Source organism: Mus caroli, chromosome 3, assembly GCF_900094665.2.
Source record: "Mus caroli chromosome 3, CAROLI_EIJ_v1.1, whole genome shotgun sequence".
Lineage (NCBI taxonomy): Eukaryota > Metazoa > Chordata > Mammalia > Rodentia > Muridae > Mus > Mus caroli.
This window is the reverse complement of record NC_034572.1, coordinates 52,672,337-52,688,568: the sequence shown is the minus strand read 5'-3', so window position 1 is coordinate 52,688,568 and position 16,232 is coordinate 52,672,337. Positions and strand designations below refer to the sequence as shown.

The 16,232-nt window shown below is 40.4% G+C and overlaps 2 protein-coding genes across 3 annotated transcripts in view; one reads left to right on the top strand and one right to left on the bottom strand.

Annotated features, from left to right (window-relative positions):
* Med12l (mediator complex subunit 12L) overlaps positions 1-16,232 on the bottom strand; it is a 313,727-nt gene that overhangs the window by 40,812 nt on the left and 256,683 nt on the right. The window contains exons 29-39 of the mRNA XM_029474961.1: positions 13,064-13,252; positions 12,449-12,523; positions 12,146-12,336; positions 11,223-11,384; positions 9,862-9,973; positions 8,729-8,818; positions 7,575-7,684; positions 7,213-7,348; positions 6,277-6,438; positions 4,267-4,629; positions 2,249-2,405 (exon numbers count right to left, since the gene is read on the bottom strand). Of these exons, the coding sequence (XP_029330821.1) occupies positions 2,249-2,405; positions 4,267-4,629; positions 6,277-6,438; positions 7,213-7,348; positions 7,575-7,684; positions 8,729-8,818; positions 9,862-9,973; positions 11,223-11,384; positions 12,146-12,336; positions 12,449-12,523; positions 13,064-13,252 (1,747 nt within the window). The remainder of the gene's footprint in view (positions 1-2,248; positions 2,406-4,266; positions 4,630-6,276; positions 6,439-7,212; positions 7,349-7,574; positions 7,685-8,728; positions 8,819-9,861; positions 9,974-11,222; positions 11,385-12,145; positions 12,337-12,448; positions 12,524-13,063; positions 13,253-16,232) is intronic.
* P2ry12 (purinergic receptor P2Y12) overlaps positions 6,558-16,232 on the top strand; it is a 45,562-nt gene continuing 35,887 nt past the window's right edge. For both annotated transcript variants that reach the window (XM_029474963.1, XM_021157449.2), the window contains exon 1: positions 6,558-6,788. The gene's annotated coding sequence lies outside the window, so the exon portion shown is untranslated. The remainder of the gene's footprint in view (positions 6,789-16,232) is intronic.

Here is a 16,232-nt window from a genome sequence, read left to right as displayed (position 1 = left end):
AACAGCAGTATGGAAGTGTAAGCTGAATAAACCCTTTCCTCCCCAACTTGTTTCTTGGTCATGATATTTGTGCAGGAATAGAAACCCTGACTAAGACAATGCTTTTAACCCAAAACCATCCCTCTAGGTACACAAGCTCTTGCTATGGCTCAAAAGCATGAGTCTACTGCAGCTGTTTATAGATACTTGTTAGCTGCTGCTTTTTCTATAAAGAGGATTTCAGTACAGATCACAGTGATAATACTAACATATTTTAAACTTCATCTCTTTTTGCAACTTTTCAATTTTATGTGAGCTTCAGGGATTCCTGACTGGGATCCACCTGTAACAGGTCAAATGGACTCTAGATAAGAACTCCTGTTAGTCAACAGCTTAAGATTTTTGCCTGCTACCTATCCCTGAGGGTGGGCTCTTTCCTTCCCCAGGAGGGTCTTCAGACTTCTTTTGACCACGACCCTGACTATAGGTCCAGGACCATAGGTCTGGAAGTTTCAAATGTATAAGCAACATAAAGATTTTCCCCCTACGTTTCTTAACGTTATCTCCTATCCATAGTCTGTATCTGTCTAAGAAGATTTCCACTTCACAGACACTACCCAGGAACCAACTGAGGCCTGTAAACTGCTCCAAAATGGGCAGTATGGCAGAATTGGTAAGCCCCAGACTAGCTGATAGCTGATATACACCAGTCTAACCATTACAATTGCTCTCTGTCTCTTCAGGCTGTGTCAGTGAATAAGATGATCCTGGCAAATGCCCCCCACCATTACGTGAATCTTTTTCCTCCTCAGCCTTTTGTCCAGTATTCCATGTTAGACTTCAAACCCAGGACCCTTAACCTTAACCCTAACCCTCTTAATATACTGGCAAATCTCAGGGACCTAGTACTTGTTTAGGGACCTAGTACTTGTTTAAGTCTTTGCTGCCAGGTGCCCAAGATATGTGCTTGTGGATAAAAGGACTCACTGGCTGTCATTTTATACAGCCTCGAAAGTCCTGAACTCAGGTGATCTTCCTGCCTCAGCTTCCTGAACACCTACAGGCATGCATCACCAATGTTTATTTTTAAGACTGGGTCACTGTTCTAACTTGTAAGGACATCATTGTGAAGACAAGAGCAAAAGTACCCATCTTCATAGAGTTTACAGTCTGGAGTGTGAAGACAAGTGACAAAGGAAGCCATTCAAGCTACCGATGCTATACAACAGAAAGAAGGGGAGAGAAACACAGACCAGGAGGAGGGTAAATACTACAACTTTGAACAGACCAGCAGGCTAGGTTGGACATCAATGTGAAAGTAGTATCAGCACAAACCCTTTGGAGACAGGTGATGAACTCTGTAGATGGGAGAACCTGTATGCTTAGAAAGCATCAAGTAAAGGACCTAGGAGATGCTAAGCTCATGTCCTGAACCTGCCTACTGTGTGAGCCATGGCATAAAGGCTATAAACATATTTTCCATTAAATGTAAAAGCACATGTATGTACATATAGGTAAAAGTTATGAACATAGTTATATGTAGTTATATGTGCACATATCTGTAGGTGCATAAAATTAAACTTCTTTTCTTCCTATAAAAACATTTTCCCATTAAACTAATTTCTAATTAGCAAATATTTCTATCTAGGAAAATATTCATTTGCATTACAAGATATACTTGGGGCTTAAACCAAACACTACTATAATCAGGAATAATTACTATGGATGTGGTAGTTTGTGTGTTAGTATGTGACTCTACTTGCCAAACCAAACTTCTGAGCTGCTCCATGATTCCATTTTACAGTTTACAATGTAAGAGAGGGAAGCTACAATACTGTCTGATCTTTTAAAACACACATGGGAATTACAGCCAATAAAAACATGAGACTTATCAACTTTATGTCTAGTAGCTCAGACTTTAGGCAGCTCAATCTCCTTCTGACAAATTCTACAATCCATGCCTGTAATCAGCTACTTATGAACATTCCTTAAGAAGACAAGTTCTTGCTATGTTGCCAATGCTCACTGATTTTTTTCCTGTCCTATCCTCCTCTACTGTGGTAGCTGGGACAACAGAAGCACGCTACTGGGTCTAGCTGCAGCCTCATCTTATCTCGGAGAAGAAAAACAAATTGTTAGGGTTGTGAGTTATGAAAATGTGAACCGAGTACCAGAAACCCTCATCCTGTAGAGGATAAAGGTTATAAGCAAGGAGAACCTCACGTCGCTGCTCAGAATGGTCTCACGGGGTTACCTGTCTCATACCCACCTGGATTCAGAGACGGATTCTGGAGGAAAAAGCTAGGCTGCTGAGGCTGGCTCACCAGGTTGTAACCCCACAGTGCAGGTTGCGGATGATGCGTCATTTGGGAGGACATGGGGGAGTAATTGGGAGGCACTCGGTATAAGTTGGTCTGTTGATACTCCTTCAACAGAAATGTTAAGAAACAAATTAACTTGAATATGCCACACATGGTTAATCAATATAAATTCTTCTTATTCAGTTACATGAGATGATCCTGTCCCAGAATTCAAGGCTATTTTTGTATGAAAGGGGAGAGAATATAAATGGTGACCCATTTCCTTAAAAATGCTCATCAAATTAATTTTTTTCTTTGATTTAAAAAGTACTTAGCTCAATAATATTCACTTAACACATATGAAGCCCTAACTTCAATCTATGTTACCATCTTTCCACCAAAATCACCAAAAAAAGAAAGAAAAAAGTATGTTCCTTACAGCAGACATTGATGATGATGATGATGATAATGATGATGATGATGATAATAATATCCAAGTGAATTATCTAATACTAACACTGAACAATGCCTATAACTAAAAGAAGACAACGGCTGCAGAGTGTCCTGCTGGCCTCATCTTGGAAGGCCTTATCATGGGTTAGGATAAGAACTGAGAAAGAAAACCCCATAGTGCTATCATATCAAGGCCTCAATAGTATCTTACCCACAATTTTCAAAGCAGCACTTAAAATAGCCATTCCCCAAGGGCCTTCTCCTCCTCATAGCACAGACAGAACCCAAAGATCATACCAGAAAGTCTCAACTCCCTCATCATCCATCCTTTCTCTAGCTTGGCCCTAGAGGATGAAGGACAATGAAAATCCCAGTATCCTTCGATTTTACAAAAAAAATGTAATCTGACGGGGAAGAGGTAACTTCGGGAGGAGGATTGTAAATATATTTAGGTAAGGCTTTTGTATGTGAAAAGCCACCCTCAGCCATGTGGCTTGGAGAGCCAGGGAGTCCCAGGTTTGAGAGAAGGCACTAGTACTAAAGTGGCATCTGAAAGTGACAGCAGCCATCTCTAAAAGTATTAATCACCAAGCTGTCCTCCAAGAATAAGCACAATTCAGTGTTGGCACAGGTAAATGTAATGACAACTGCTCATGAACTCTGTGTGCCTCCTCTCTGCCAATCAAGAACATCCTTACATTCTACAGAAAATGTTCTGAAACTTTCTCTAAAGTAAACCCAAATAATTTCAAACAAGAAAGCTATCTTAAATAATGCATCTCATATACTATAGAATAATTTCTGAATTATCTAATAGATATCAAGTATTTAAAAAGTAAGAGGAAAATGTGAGATGATTTTACGCTAGGTTTATTTTATCTTTTTATAAAATCTGAAAATAGGTTAAAGAATAACGAGGGGTATTAGATACAATGGCAAAGAAGGAAATCTTAGGCTCACTCTTTTGGGTAAATCAGATACAAATTCATTCAGAGAAAAGTAGAAAGAACTCTAAAATGTTAATTCACTGCAAACACCAATCATTCAAAATAAAATATTTAGGCATACTTATTAATAAAGGTGTTTTTAAAAGTAGAATCACATTCTTCTTTAAAAGTTTCAAATCCTGGGAAAGTATGAAGCTTATTAACTCAATAATATGACTCATTACTGAAGTTTGAAGTTAAAAGCACAGAGTGAACCAGGTGGGGCAGAAGCTGGCAGATCTCTGAGTTGAGGCCAGGCTGGTTTACAAAGCAGTTCCAGGGCAACTGGGGTTATGTAGAAACAAATCCCACATCTCCTCCCCACCCCCACCCCCATCCCCAAAGAAAGTGGTCGGTGGGAAATGAAAAGCTTTCTATCTGTCACCTATGAGAATTCATTCATTAGTACAGACACTTGTTAGGAAACTCTACGTAAGAAAGCTGCTAGCGTTCTTTGTAATGTTTCTAGGTGTAGAGTTCGGCCATGGGTTAAATCCCACACTAGGTGCCCATGATGACCCCGTCTTTTCCTTACACGCCCCACTCACATCGATGCGTGAGCTCGATTTTGTCTTACGCTTCCTTCCCTTTGTCTTCTTCTCTTCATCGGCTGTAGCTTTTCCTTGATCTGACAGCTCAGCTGATTTCCTTTCTGGTTCCTGAGAAACTGGAGACGTGAGTTCTTCCTCTTCCTCCTCAGGAGGCAGGGGCAGTGGCTCGAGGTAGTAGCTTCGGGGCTTGGGCATGGTGTGCGTGTGGTACAAAAGGAAGTGGTGCTGCTCCTCATATTTGATCACCTTCCGGTCCACACGGACAGTGCCGAACCAGGCCCAGGACAGAGGAGCTGGGTTCTTCTGACCCTCAAACAGGTCCCAGGGGGACACTTTCTGCTTCGTAGAGACCTGGAGACCCTGTGGGAAAAGAATGTTCTGTGACAACACAACCTGGCCTGTCCCCAACTCACAGGGCAAGCTTGTAAGCGTGCGGTTGGAAGGTTGGAATGAGCTAAGGGAACTCAGCAGACACGAATGTTCATCTAAGCAGTGTGAACTGGGGTTCAGGACTTTGCAAGTTCAGTTCTCCAGTGCTCTGTACCACCTGACACTCCTTGAGGCATCTAAAAGTAGTCTACAGTATTTTAGTATAAAATGACATTCTCATTCAAGTATGTTGTAGAAAATATAATTTCTCAAGTATCCTGTAAAGTTGCTGTTAGAACCATCTCAGGAATCTATTATTTTTAGTATTATACAAGATTTAAAAGTCAATATATAGTCTGCCTCTGATCGGACTCATATTCTCTTCAATCCAACCTATATGAGCTCAACTTAGTATGTATTTCATGTACATGTATGTGGCTTTCTCTGAATAAAATTTTTTGGGAGAAACTTAATTACAGAAACAGGTACAACACATATGAAGTCTTTCAATTCCAAGGTATCTTTACTGGATCCAGGTAAGGAATTCAATTTTGTTTCTGAAAAATAGAATGCTTTTATTTGTAATACTAATGGGTAACATTTCTGGGTAGCTTTGCAAGTATACCTATTTAAAGACATTTCTCCTCAAAAGGTCAGGGTACCCCGCCCCCCATGTGAGTATATCTGTTTTTGTCTGTCTTCCTCTTTAAGTGTGACTTCTTCTAACACTACCAGTAATGTCACCACCCACTGCTGTCTGCCATGTGATGAAATCGTTCTCCTGAGTAGAACTCACATCTAAATGGCTCCTGGATGCCTTCTGAAAGAAGCCCAAGTCACCCTTACTGTGACTTCTGGTTTTCCCCTCCCATGGACACACTGTTATGGCATTTGGGTTAACTCTGAATTCTGATGGCATGGCTTTCCCTCTTACCTGTCACCTTTCTTGCCTTTCCTTAAACTTTCCCCATCGGTCCTATACTTTTCTGTATAACTTAGTCTGTCAGGATGGTCTGTGTCCACTGCTGTAGGACCCCTGTTCTAACTACCTCTGCCTGTGTGACTTAAACCATTCCCTGTTGGTGCCACCACGACCTGCACGTCCCGTTGCATGTGAAAATGCATCTACTTCTCCCTAAGGGCAGGGATTCCCTCCACCATCTCCATTGCTGCAGTGCCAATGGCTACTCAGGCTGGCCTTTCTGTTATTTTAAAGAACCTTCCAAAGCGTCGTATAGAAAGCAAATGCCCATCTAATACTGCTTCTTAGAGACTATGTAGTGTTGTAACACAAGTTTTACTAAATACTGCTTACTCAGCAAATGAAAATTCTTATCAACACACATTTTCTTATATAAACATAGCTTGTTTCCTATCGTGATGTAAAATAATAATTTTATTTTACTTTTATTTCTTATACTAAGCTGTTACTTAAGTTTTTGGTAAATTCTAGAAATACCCTGAAGTCCAGATAAGCATTTTAATTGGAGATCTTTGAAGATAATGGCTTATTTTTTTTGCAATGCCAATAGCTATTGTGCTTTGATGACAAAAATTATACCACTGAAAATTAAGAAAAGTCACTTGGCTTCTATAACTAGATATATTTATATATGAGGGAAAAACATTTACTCTTGCCTGTTTTTTATCAATAGAGTCAAATCCAGCAATTTTGTTTCCCTTTGTATCGATCAAAGAACCCATGGGTTCACACGTGATGACATCGCAGGTCTGCTTTGGCAAAGGCAGCAACTGTCGAACTTTGTCAATGCTTTCTGACCTCTTGTCTCCTAGTTCTTTCTAGAAGAAAGAGAGGAAAAAAAATGTCAAAGCAAGAGAGAAGTGAGGCAAACATTCTGACTTTACAATGAAGCAAAAGCTAACAAGAAGGAAGTTCCCCAGTGACACATTTCCTATTTTAGGGCTAGTATGTCTTTAGTCCTTAGCACAGTCTATGGAACAGCTGCAAATTGGACTGGTGAAATGTTTCATTTCTTCTATTCAAGTAGAAAATCAGGGTGCACACAAAGGCAGTCTTGTTCTCCATGACAAATCAGAGTGCTGAAATGACAAAACGCCAGTGTCATTTGCTGTCACACAGCAGGAGCTGCCGCACGGACACTTTCCCGTATCCAGGGTCACACCGCAAGGTAACCATCAGCTTTTTTTACTGTAACGTCTTCAGATTATATATTTGCAATGTCTATTTGCCGTTCATGTCCAGGACTGTTAGTGGATTTACAAATTCAATGCAGAGCTCATTTTTTTTTCCCACTTCCATGTGTAAATCCAAGCATGGGTTCAAAGGAAATCTGACACTAGAGTTTTGGTTAGATATCTGATAATGCATTTTTAAAATCCTTAAAAATTAAAACACATTTTATTTGAGTACACCTTTTCAGAGAAAAACTGTTCAAATACAATGCTTGTAATTTTGAAGGACTGACAGAGTAGGCACAATAACAAATAACCACAATCTGTTGAATCAGCTACACATGTAGATTAATGAGGAGGAAATTAGACAATAATCCATAAACAACGTGATTTCAGAGTAGAGGCTGATCACAAGCTTACTTTCAGTTTCTTTACTAAATTCATGTATGCACGTTTGTTCTCTTCTGATCCCCCGGGGGAAGCATTTGATAGGTCAGAAGCCAAGGTCCCATTGATTAAAACACCCAGCATGTCAAGAACCGTTGTGAATAATTCACTGAGAAGAAAGAAAACCCCATTTTATTCTTAGAAACAAAACCCGGACACATAGAATTACCTAAGCATTTCTACTGACAGTGCTAAGTTTTTAATGACAGCTAAATCAGTAAGCGGCAGAATTTCCTGTCAGTATGCAAAAGCTTGTACCATGCATGCATGCAGGGGGAAAAAAAAGGTATAAAATGATAAAAAACAAAATAAAACAAAACAAAAACCCAACATACTTGTTAGTGTGCATGTCAACAGTTCCCGAAGTAATTATCTGGAGGAGTAGGAGGGCCCAGTCGGTGGTCCCCTGCGTGCTCCGCTGTACCGTGTCAAACATTCCTCCTACCTAGCATACAAAATACAATAAAGATTTTGTATTGCTACCCCTAGTACCATATGTGCCCAAATGTTGATTTGTTAAACCAGAAGTGATGTTAAGAACTGGTTCTTGCTAGCCACACTATGGATTATCCTATAACCGTCGCCTCTAGCTATGTGGTTATCACGGTTTATGGTTCTTTCCACAGAGGCTAGGCATTCAAAACTTAACAGAAAGTGTAACACTTGAATGTGGGCAGTCACAAAATTAGCTTTCTTTTCTCATCAGTCTCTCATGGTATTTAGTTTTAGACATAACTGCAGTTAAACCTGAATAGCATCAAAACTCTGTCTCATCACCTTCAATTGTGTGATATTCGATTATTATTGCGTCTGAGCCTGCCACTATAATATCCCTGGAGATGCCCTTTAACGCAGAAGGAATGAGGAGGAGGAGAAGGTAGTGTCACAGGTCTACCAGCTCCTGTGAGAGGTCAGAGTGCTGAAGGTGAGGTGAACAAGTGCCCAGGGAGGTCAGAATTGCCAAAAGCCAGAAAAGCAATGGCCCAGGGCAGGGTCAGGATATATCAAGAGGAAATTTAAGGGAACACAAAACATGCTGAAACTTTCAGATTTCTGTAAAATATTCTTGTGAGGTTTGTCCTTTTTTTTTCTGATCAATTTAACAGAATGTCTTTGAGAAAAATTGAGAGTTGACAGATTTCTATGGTTGTAAAATAAAACACAGGGAAAGCCAACACTCCTATTAAAGGTTTGACGGACCTCCCCTTAGCACTGCACAGGAGGAGGAGGGGAGATCTGCCAGACGGAGCCTCTACTCCCTGGTAGAAAACACAAAAAGGTGCTTAAAACTCTACTGTCTAGAATTCAACCCAGACAGGAAGGATGGCAGCTAAGGAAACAGAAGGTTTAAGAGAAAAGGAAGTAGGTACAGAGTGAGAAAGAGGAAGGCTTCCCTTTGTCATGCAGACTCTGTCCACAGATGTTGAAAGCTGGTATTACTTTCACACAGAGAGAGGTGTGACAGAAATGGGTCTGCCACAGTCCTTACCAGATTCAGGCGGAGCTGTAAGGCCTCATGCATCATCTGACGGGCTTTCGTATCATCTTGGTATCTTTCTTCCCTCCAGTTACTCAAAATCTAAGATTGGGAACAAACAAAGAATAACAACAGAAATCCCTTTGTTCTTTGCTATGATGACTTTTACAGGTTTAAAATGAAGCTCTACAGTAACAGCTAACACTTCTTAGCTTAAACATTAACAGTTATTATTATTTTTTTTACTCTTCCTCTTCTTCCAGACAGACAAAATCCCAGTTATTTTATAATTTCCTGGGTAGCTGGGAGAAGAGAGTCTTACCTACACACACACACACACACACACACACACACACACAGAGAGAGAGGGAAAAAAGCCAAACAGATATGCCTATGGCAAGAACAAAGGGAGGCAAGGTAAACTGAGACTCGCAGAAAGGGCAGAGCTGGTCTGCTTAACATCTGACAGGGATCCTTCCAGGCAACAAAAGAAGGAAGCACCCAGCCACCTAAACCAGAACACTGGCACAGCCCACAGAGGCTTGAAGGAAAGGATAAACCCACTGGAAGAGACAGCAAATGCCCAATCAGGAGTGGCTCTATCAGTTCAGCCCTGGCATTTGTAGTCTAGGTATGAAGAGAACCCTGAGTGCTTTGTATTTAAATGGCTCCCTCTGGAAGCTAGACAGAGAAAAGACCTGTCCAAAGTGTGGGTGTGATGACAAAGGAAACCGAGTAAGCCTGGTGCCCTTGTGCATGTCATCAGCTCTCGTTTAATGCCACCAGGCAGGGTTCACCTGACTTTGTGTCAGGATAATCCAACTCACAAAACCAATCTGACATCTTTCCTTGATTCCTTGCTTCTAGGTAGGCCCAACAGAGATCGGTAAGCTAGCTGCTAAGCAGTGTGCAACAACTTACTTTTATAGTCTTTACATATCTCTCAATGCCTAATTAGTATAAGCTTTGCTGGCCTTCTGGTGACCATGATGCTAGGCAGAATGGGACATGGACTGTGTTTCTTAGCATCTCAGTGACAGAACATTAATCTAATGTCACATTAGGACACTATCATGAAATCACAAAAGGGAAATAATGAATACCATCAGAAAGATACTGGCCGAGTTTAGTACTCCACACTTTACCTGATTGACTTGATTCTGCAGAGATGTTAGGAGGCCTTCCCGTTGCTCATCTTGCCCCTTAAGGCAGGTAAGGACCAACGAGAGGAAAGGTTGCTGACTCAAAAGAGACATGCTGCAAAGGAAGTATTAACAGAGCTAGTTAGAAAGAATGGCTTGCCCCTGCTGCAACAGCTGCTCTTTCCAGTAGACTCACTCACTGCTCTTGTTTATTTACGACTACATAAAGGACAGGGTGGGAAAGCACCAGAAAACACTTGGGAAGGTGACACCTTCCTGTACTGGCAAGATTAAAAACCACTGGTAAAGCTTATAAATGACAATTCTCTATTGCTCTGGAAGGGAATCCCAAAGCAACAGAAATGTACAGGGTATGTGATGAACTTGCTTTCTGTTACTAGGGGGAAATTTTTAAATATACAGGACAAAGAATATAAATGTATGCAGAGAAAAACAAAACAAAGAACAAACAAAAAATACCGGAGAAATTGCTCAGAGAAAACTCTTCCTTAGGAAGTGGTTCTCTGTGAACCTTGACTATTTCGGAGGCCTGTGGTTCTTGGCTGTATATTTCTCAAAGGCCAACAGCAGAGTCTGGTAAAGTTAGGGGGGAGCACAACAAGGTCTGAGGCCTCCAAAAAGCAAGATGCTTGCTAGAAACACTGTGTGCCAGGCCCCGACACTGCCCAAGGCCTCCGCTGGAAAGGGGGCAAAATTCTATTTACAATGTTCATGTTAACAAGGTATCTCCCATTAGAGAACATTGGGCAAACTGATTGATATAGTGAAAAGAACATTTTCCTAAAGAACAGGTCTATGCCAAAATGTCTGAATCAGGAGCCGTGTAGGTAGCCAATAAATACTACCAGTTGTGGTAGTATTATTAGCTCTACCTTTAAGTTTATAGAATGAAGAAATTATGACTGTTCTCTTTAAAACTTCTTGGACTTCAAATGTATAGTATGAATATTCATCCTCAATACGATGATCTGTTCTTCAAAAACAATGATGTGAAACCATTTCTTGGGCATGAAATAATGAAATAGTTTTGGCAGTTGTTATGGCTAGTTTTTAATCAAGAATCTACAACAAGGTGCCTAAATTTAGAAAATCAGTAATTATTTCAAGGTCTAGCAGGTCAGAATTAACAACAAGCCCGTGTACTTCAATAGCTTTGCAGTTATTTGGACACACAGGCAGGGATGGGACCTGGTGCCCTATACAGATCCTTGCTAAACAGAGAATTGGCCGTTCTACAAGCCCCACCCTGTGGAGGTGGCTGCGATGTGACTGTGATGGAGGCTTCTAGGCTTCCTCCTGGTCCTTCGGATGCCAGCCTTGACGAGAGGCACCTGCCAGCGTACCTTTTCTGCTTCTGCCTATCTCTTTCCTTCTTTGAAGAGGAACCCAGGTGCTGCCCCTTCTCCAGCTCTTCCCCAGCGGCTTTCAACACTCTTCCCTGCACAGATGTTGGCAGCCTGGCGATGAGGGGGGCCACCAGCCACACACCCCTGCGTTCAGAGGAACTAAAATCAGAAACAGGCGTTACACCCGAGCACGCAGCTGCCTCTGCTCTCACAGACGATGCAGACGCCACAGTCAAACACAGGTGCATAAGGCACAGACTAGAGTTCTCATTTCATGTCTGCACCTTCTCCTTTTGCCAAAGACCAGGCATCTGCTGACGCTTTATACCCACATCTGCTGAGGAGTAAAAGGTGCTCTTCTGGAAAGGCATTTTTGCATTGTAAACTGTTTTCAGTGACTCGTGGATCCTGCCTTTCTGACCATGAAACACCATATGTTCTCTCTATGAACACTATACGTTTCAGTCATGGGGATGATATGCAATGGAATTGTGTTCAAGCTAAGGAATAAGCGATCTTTAAATTCTAAAACCCCCTATTTACCTTTTACCAAAATGATAACATGCAAACCAATCTGTCTTTCATGATGAAATGCAAATTACTGTATTTGTACAAAACTATCATTAAAGACACATACATAGTGTGTTATACTTAATGAATGACCCAAAGACAGAGATACTACACATCAAACTTAAGTCCATCTGTGTCACTGAGGTATCTGGACCTACAACAAAAAATGTAACGTGCCAAGACATCACTCACCCCACTTTTCCCTCCTACCTGGCTGAGTAACAGGAACTGTCACTTGTAAGTTATTATTTCCCTTACATTTCCTGAAGCTTAATAAAAAATGAATTATGCTAATCAAGACTATTGTGACATATGAAATATCAACGGTAGTCCAACAAAACTATAAATACCTTAAGAATGTCTTTATTCCATTCTGTCTTGTGCTACTTGGATCAACGCTTCCAATAGTGTTTGGGTTGAAGAGGCTCATGCCGGAATTGGAGGCATTATTATTTAGGTCTGCAGACTGCTGGAACACTTCTATCGTTGCCTTTGCGATATTGTCCAGCAAATTATTCATTTCGGCCACAGAACCAGAGCTCTAGTGTCAGGAAAAAGAAAGCTAACTTGTCTACACACTTCTTGATTCTCAAGCACCAATGACATTCTGCTTTTCTATTCAGTTCACACGTGTGCTGTCAATATATACTCACAGGGTCCTTCAAGCACTGTTTGATCATGAGCTGGAGCTCCAGCCAGGACTGTCTCAACGTCCACTGCTCAAGATTCTGGAGAAAATTCAAAGAATTGTCACATTGAGAATACTGAATGTATGCTAACACAGCCTTACAGTAATTAATACTCATACCCAGCGAGGAAACTCACAAGCCTTAAAGACTTCCAATCCGATGCCTGATAAAAATGAACATGCACAACAAAGTAGATTCAAGCATCAAAATATGTTCACCAACAAGCCAGGAAGTAGAAGTCAGACAAGTATGGCTTCTCTCAGAATCCATTTACCAATTAGCCAACCTCACTCCAAAATGATGTATCTCTTAAATAACACATTTAAAATTGAGCTATCATGAATACTATGTATCAAGTAAATATACCAACTGACTTAAAATACCAGTATATGCCCTTTGCTACTGACTGTATCTACTGAGTAGCCAGCAGTGGCAATGTCACTGTAAAGAAAATTACAGAAGGAAACAAAAGTCAGAATTAAAAGCAAGGTCAAAAACAATAACAGTAACAAAGTAGTTCTTTGAAGAATCACATTGTGATGGATGGCCTGACCAGCATCCCTGGAATGGACCGCTTACCTGAAGAATGCGCTTAATGTGCTGTCTTTGCAGGTTGTCCCCCTCTGTACACTCCTTAATGCCATGAGGATAACAGATAAGCTGCAACAATTTCTGTGCTTGCATGTTTGAAAGCACGGGGTCCAGTATCAGCTCTTTGTCTGTACACAGTCGTTCTGGTTCTTTTAAGCAGTGTTCTCCCACCCATTCCTAAAAACAAGCCGGCAGTTAGACTGGCACACAATGATTCTACCTGGCTGTTGATTTTATTCTCTTTTTTCAGGGTAAAATGATAAAAGGTTAGTAAAGACAATCTAATGAAATGGAATTAATGAAAAAATGGGTGGAGAAAAGCTGGCATGTAAATATATGCTGGTTCTTTTGTTACTGTTCTATTTTTCTTCGAGACAAGGTCTTGGGTATTGCAGGATGACCTCTAAGTCACTATGTAGTCAAAAATAGCCCAGATTCCTTCTGCTCTGTCCAGTCCTGGGATAACAGGCCTAAACTTAATGCCATGTCTTCCTGCCTACCAGAGCTTTATCAAATAAGCCACATTGTCAGCTAATGGGAAAGTTTCAAAACAAAATTATAACACCTGACGTCTTTTTAAGAAACCCAAGGAGGGGAGGGCTTGAGTTAAACCAGAAACCACTCAAATCTGTGGGACAGAGTTAAAGTTGGGGATTTTTAAAAAATAAGGACTTACTCTAAGGTACTATTTTGTAACCAGGTTTTTGTTTATTTGTTTGCTTTGACTTAATATTTAGGGACAACAATTTTATGCTTCACATAATTTTCACAATTCTTATGTGATATATTCTGCTAAACAGGTAAAGTGTATAAACATTTAGGAGGTTACTTCTTTTGACACTAACCTCTTTCTTTACCATTTTTTCTTGTATTAAATGGCGTTAAGAAACTGTCAGTATCAGAGCTCAATCTGAACCCAAAGCTGTTTCAGATGAAGTCTCCCTTTACACTGGGTCAGCTGCTCAGCTCTGGGTATTTACTGAAGTTACAAAATCCCATGTTCTATATTAACTGCATTAAATCAACCTCAGACCAAGGCACCCAGATACAGTGCGTTGCTTTTCTAGGTATCACATTATTATTTACTGGCAAACTGATTAATGGTTTTCTGTTTTTGTGTTGTTTGTTTTTTGTTTTTGTTTTTGTTTATTGGATACTGGCACTGTAGGGCAGGCCAGAGGCTTCCCATAGGGCCTGCAGCAGAGCCTCTTGGGACACTAAACCTGGCCAGCTCCATCTGGTTCCAGGCATCTAGAGAACCATACACAGTCCAGTGGCACCACTGTGTGCTGACAGTTAGGGACTGATCCACAATGGCCATCAATAGCTGTAAAGCCAGTTAAACTTACCGCAGTCAAAACAAATCTAAGTAATCGTGCATTTAATACACGCTACAAAAATATGTAATATACAGCATTTTTAAAATAAAAGATTTTTGAAAGTATGGAAAGATAATCAGAAGATACTGAAGCTAGTCATCTGAGCAGAGCCAGATAGGAAGAAGGCAACAGGTGAGGACAGGTTATTGTGTGTATTTTTATGAGAGCTTTTGAATGTATGCTATGATACAAACATTAGATGAAACCCAAAACAGACAAAACAAACAAACAAAAAACAAAAACAACTACAAACAAAATAAAACAAAGCAAATAAAAGTGATTCTAAATTTAAAGAAAGACTATGTTCACCATAAGTGAGACAACTGTAAAAAATATTTTCCTTTATTTTTCCCTTCCCCTGTTTCTCCAAATAATGTTTGAATGCATTATTATAAACCCTTCAGATAAATGAACCCGCAGTGCTCTCAGAGCCCCTTTTCTTAATGGTGTATGTATAATAACTCTGAGACCATGCTAGCTGCTGTATGGGGGACAAGGCAAGAAAGTAATTACTAATGTGAAGCAAGAGAATATAAAATACAGCTTTAAAGTATTAGATTAGAACTAGAAGTATCAATATGAATTTATAATCACACACATGCACTCATGTGTACACATATGCTCACACATGCACATGTATACAAAGGCTCACACATGCGCACGCACCGCTCTGTCTGCTGGGAGAGTTCAAAAACAGTGATACTCGATAGCAGTGGGGATTTATAACCCTGACCTTGCTTTCCCTTTTTAGTGTGTGCATGCGTGCCTGTATGCATGTGTGTATACACACTGAACATGATGGATAATGCCCATGTGTGAATGTGTGTAGAGGACAGACATTGATGTCAGGTATCTTCTTATATCCTTGCCCACCTTATATAACAAGAAAGCATCCTTTAGATGAACTCAGAGCTTACCTATTTAGCCTGGTTACCCTAGGATCCTGTATCTCCATTTTCTGAGTTCTGGAATTACAGGAGGGCTGCCACAGCCTGCCAGTGCATACATGAATTATAGGGATCTCAATTCTAGGCTTTATGCTAGCACAGCAAGCATGTTACCATTGATCTATCCCTCAGCCCTCAGGCTCTGCTTTCTGAGTACCAGTCTCTTCACAGGCAGAAATGGCACTCCTCAGAATGGCTGATTATAACTATGAGGCAAGGAATATGGGGGACGGGTAAAGTAAGGCAATAGTTCTCTAAAAGGATAGAAATATTCCAATTACAACAAAAGGTAGGATGACGGATTGCTAATATGCCAGCTTGAACGAGCTGGACATTAAAGAAGCTATAGGCAATGTATTTTATATCCACATAGATAACTAAATAAATTAATACAAATGAACAATAACATAAGAAGAGTCTTTGTAGAACATAAATTGGTCATGTGGAGGAACAAGAGGAACTCAGAAGAAAAACACAACATTTTGCAGCCATCAGAGTAAAGACAAGAATTACAATGGAGTCTTATGAGGAATGGGGTGTGTAACAAGGATCAGAATATTTGCATCATCTCAGAGCATCTTTCTAAAGATTACTAGTTAACTGAGAGCAAAGCATACTAACACTCTAGTGGATCCTGAATGTTTAGATGCCTTCATCACAGCTAGCATCACCTACTGGTGAAGAGCGCAAATGAGTGCAATCAGTAGTGGTCACCTAAATAATATAGTTTCAGCTCTAAACTCTCCCCGACTCCAATGACCTGAAGTTAATCTCTAGACCCTTATGCAACCCTAACAACACTAGAATAAATCAGAAAATCCCCTAGAGATG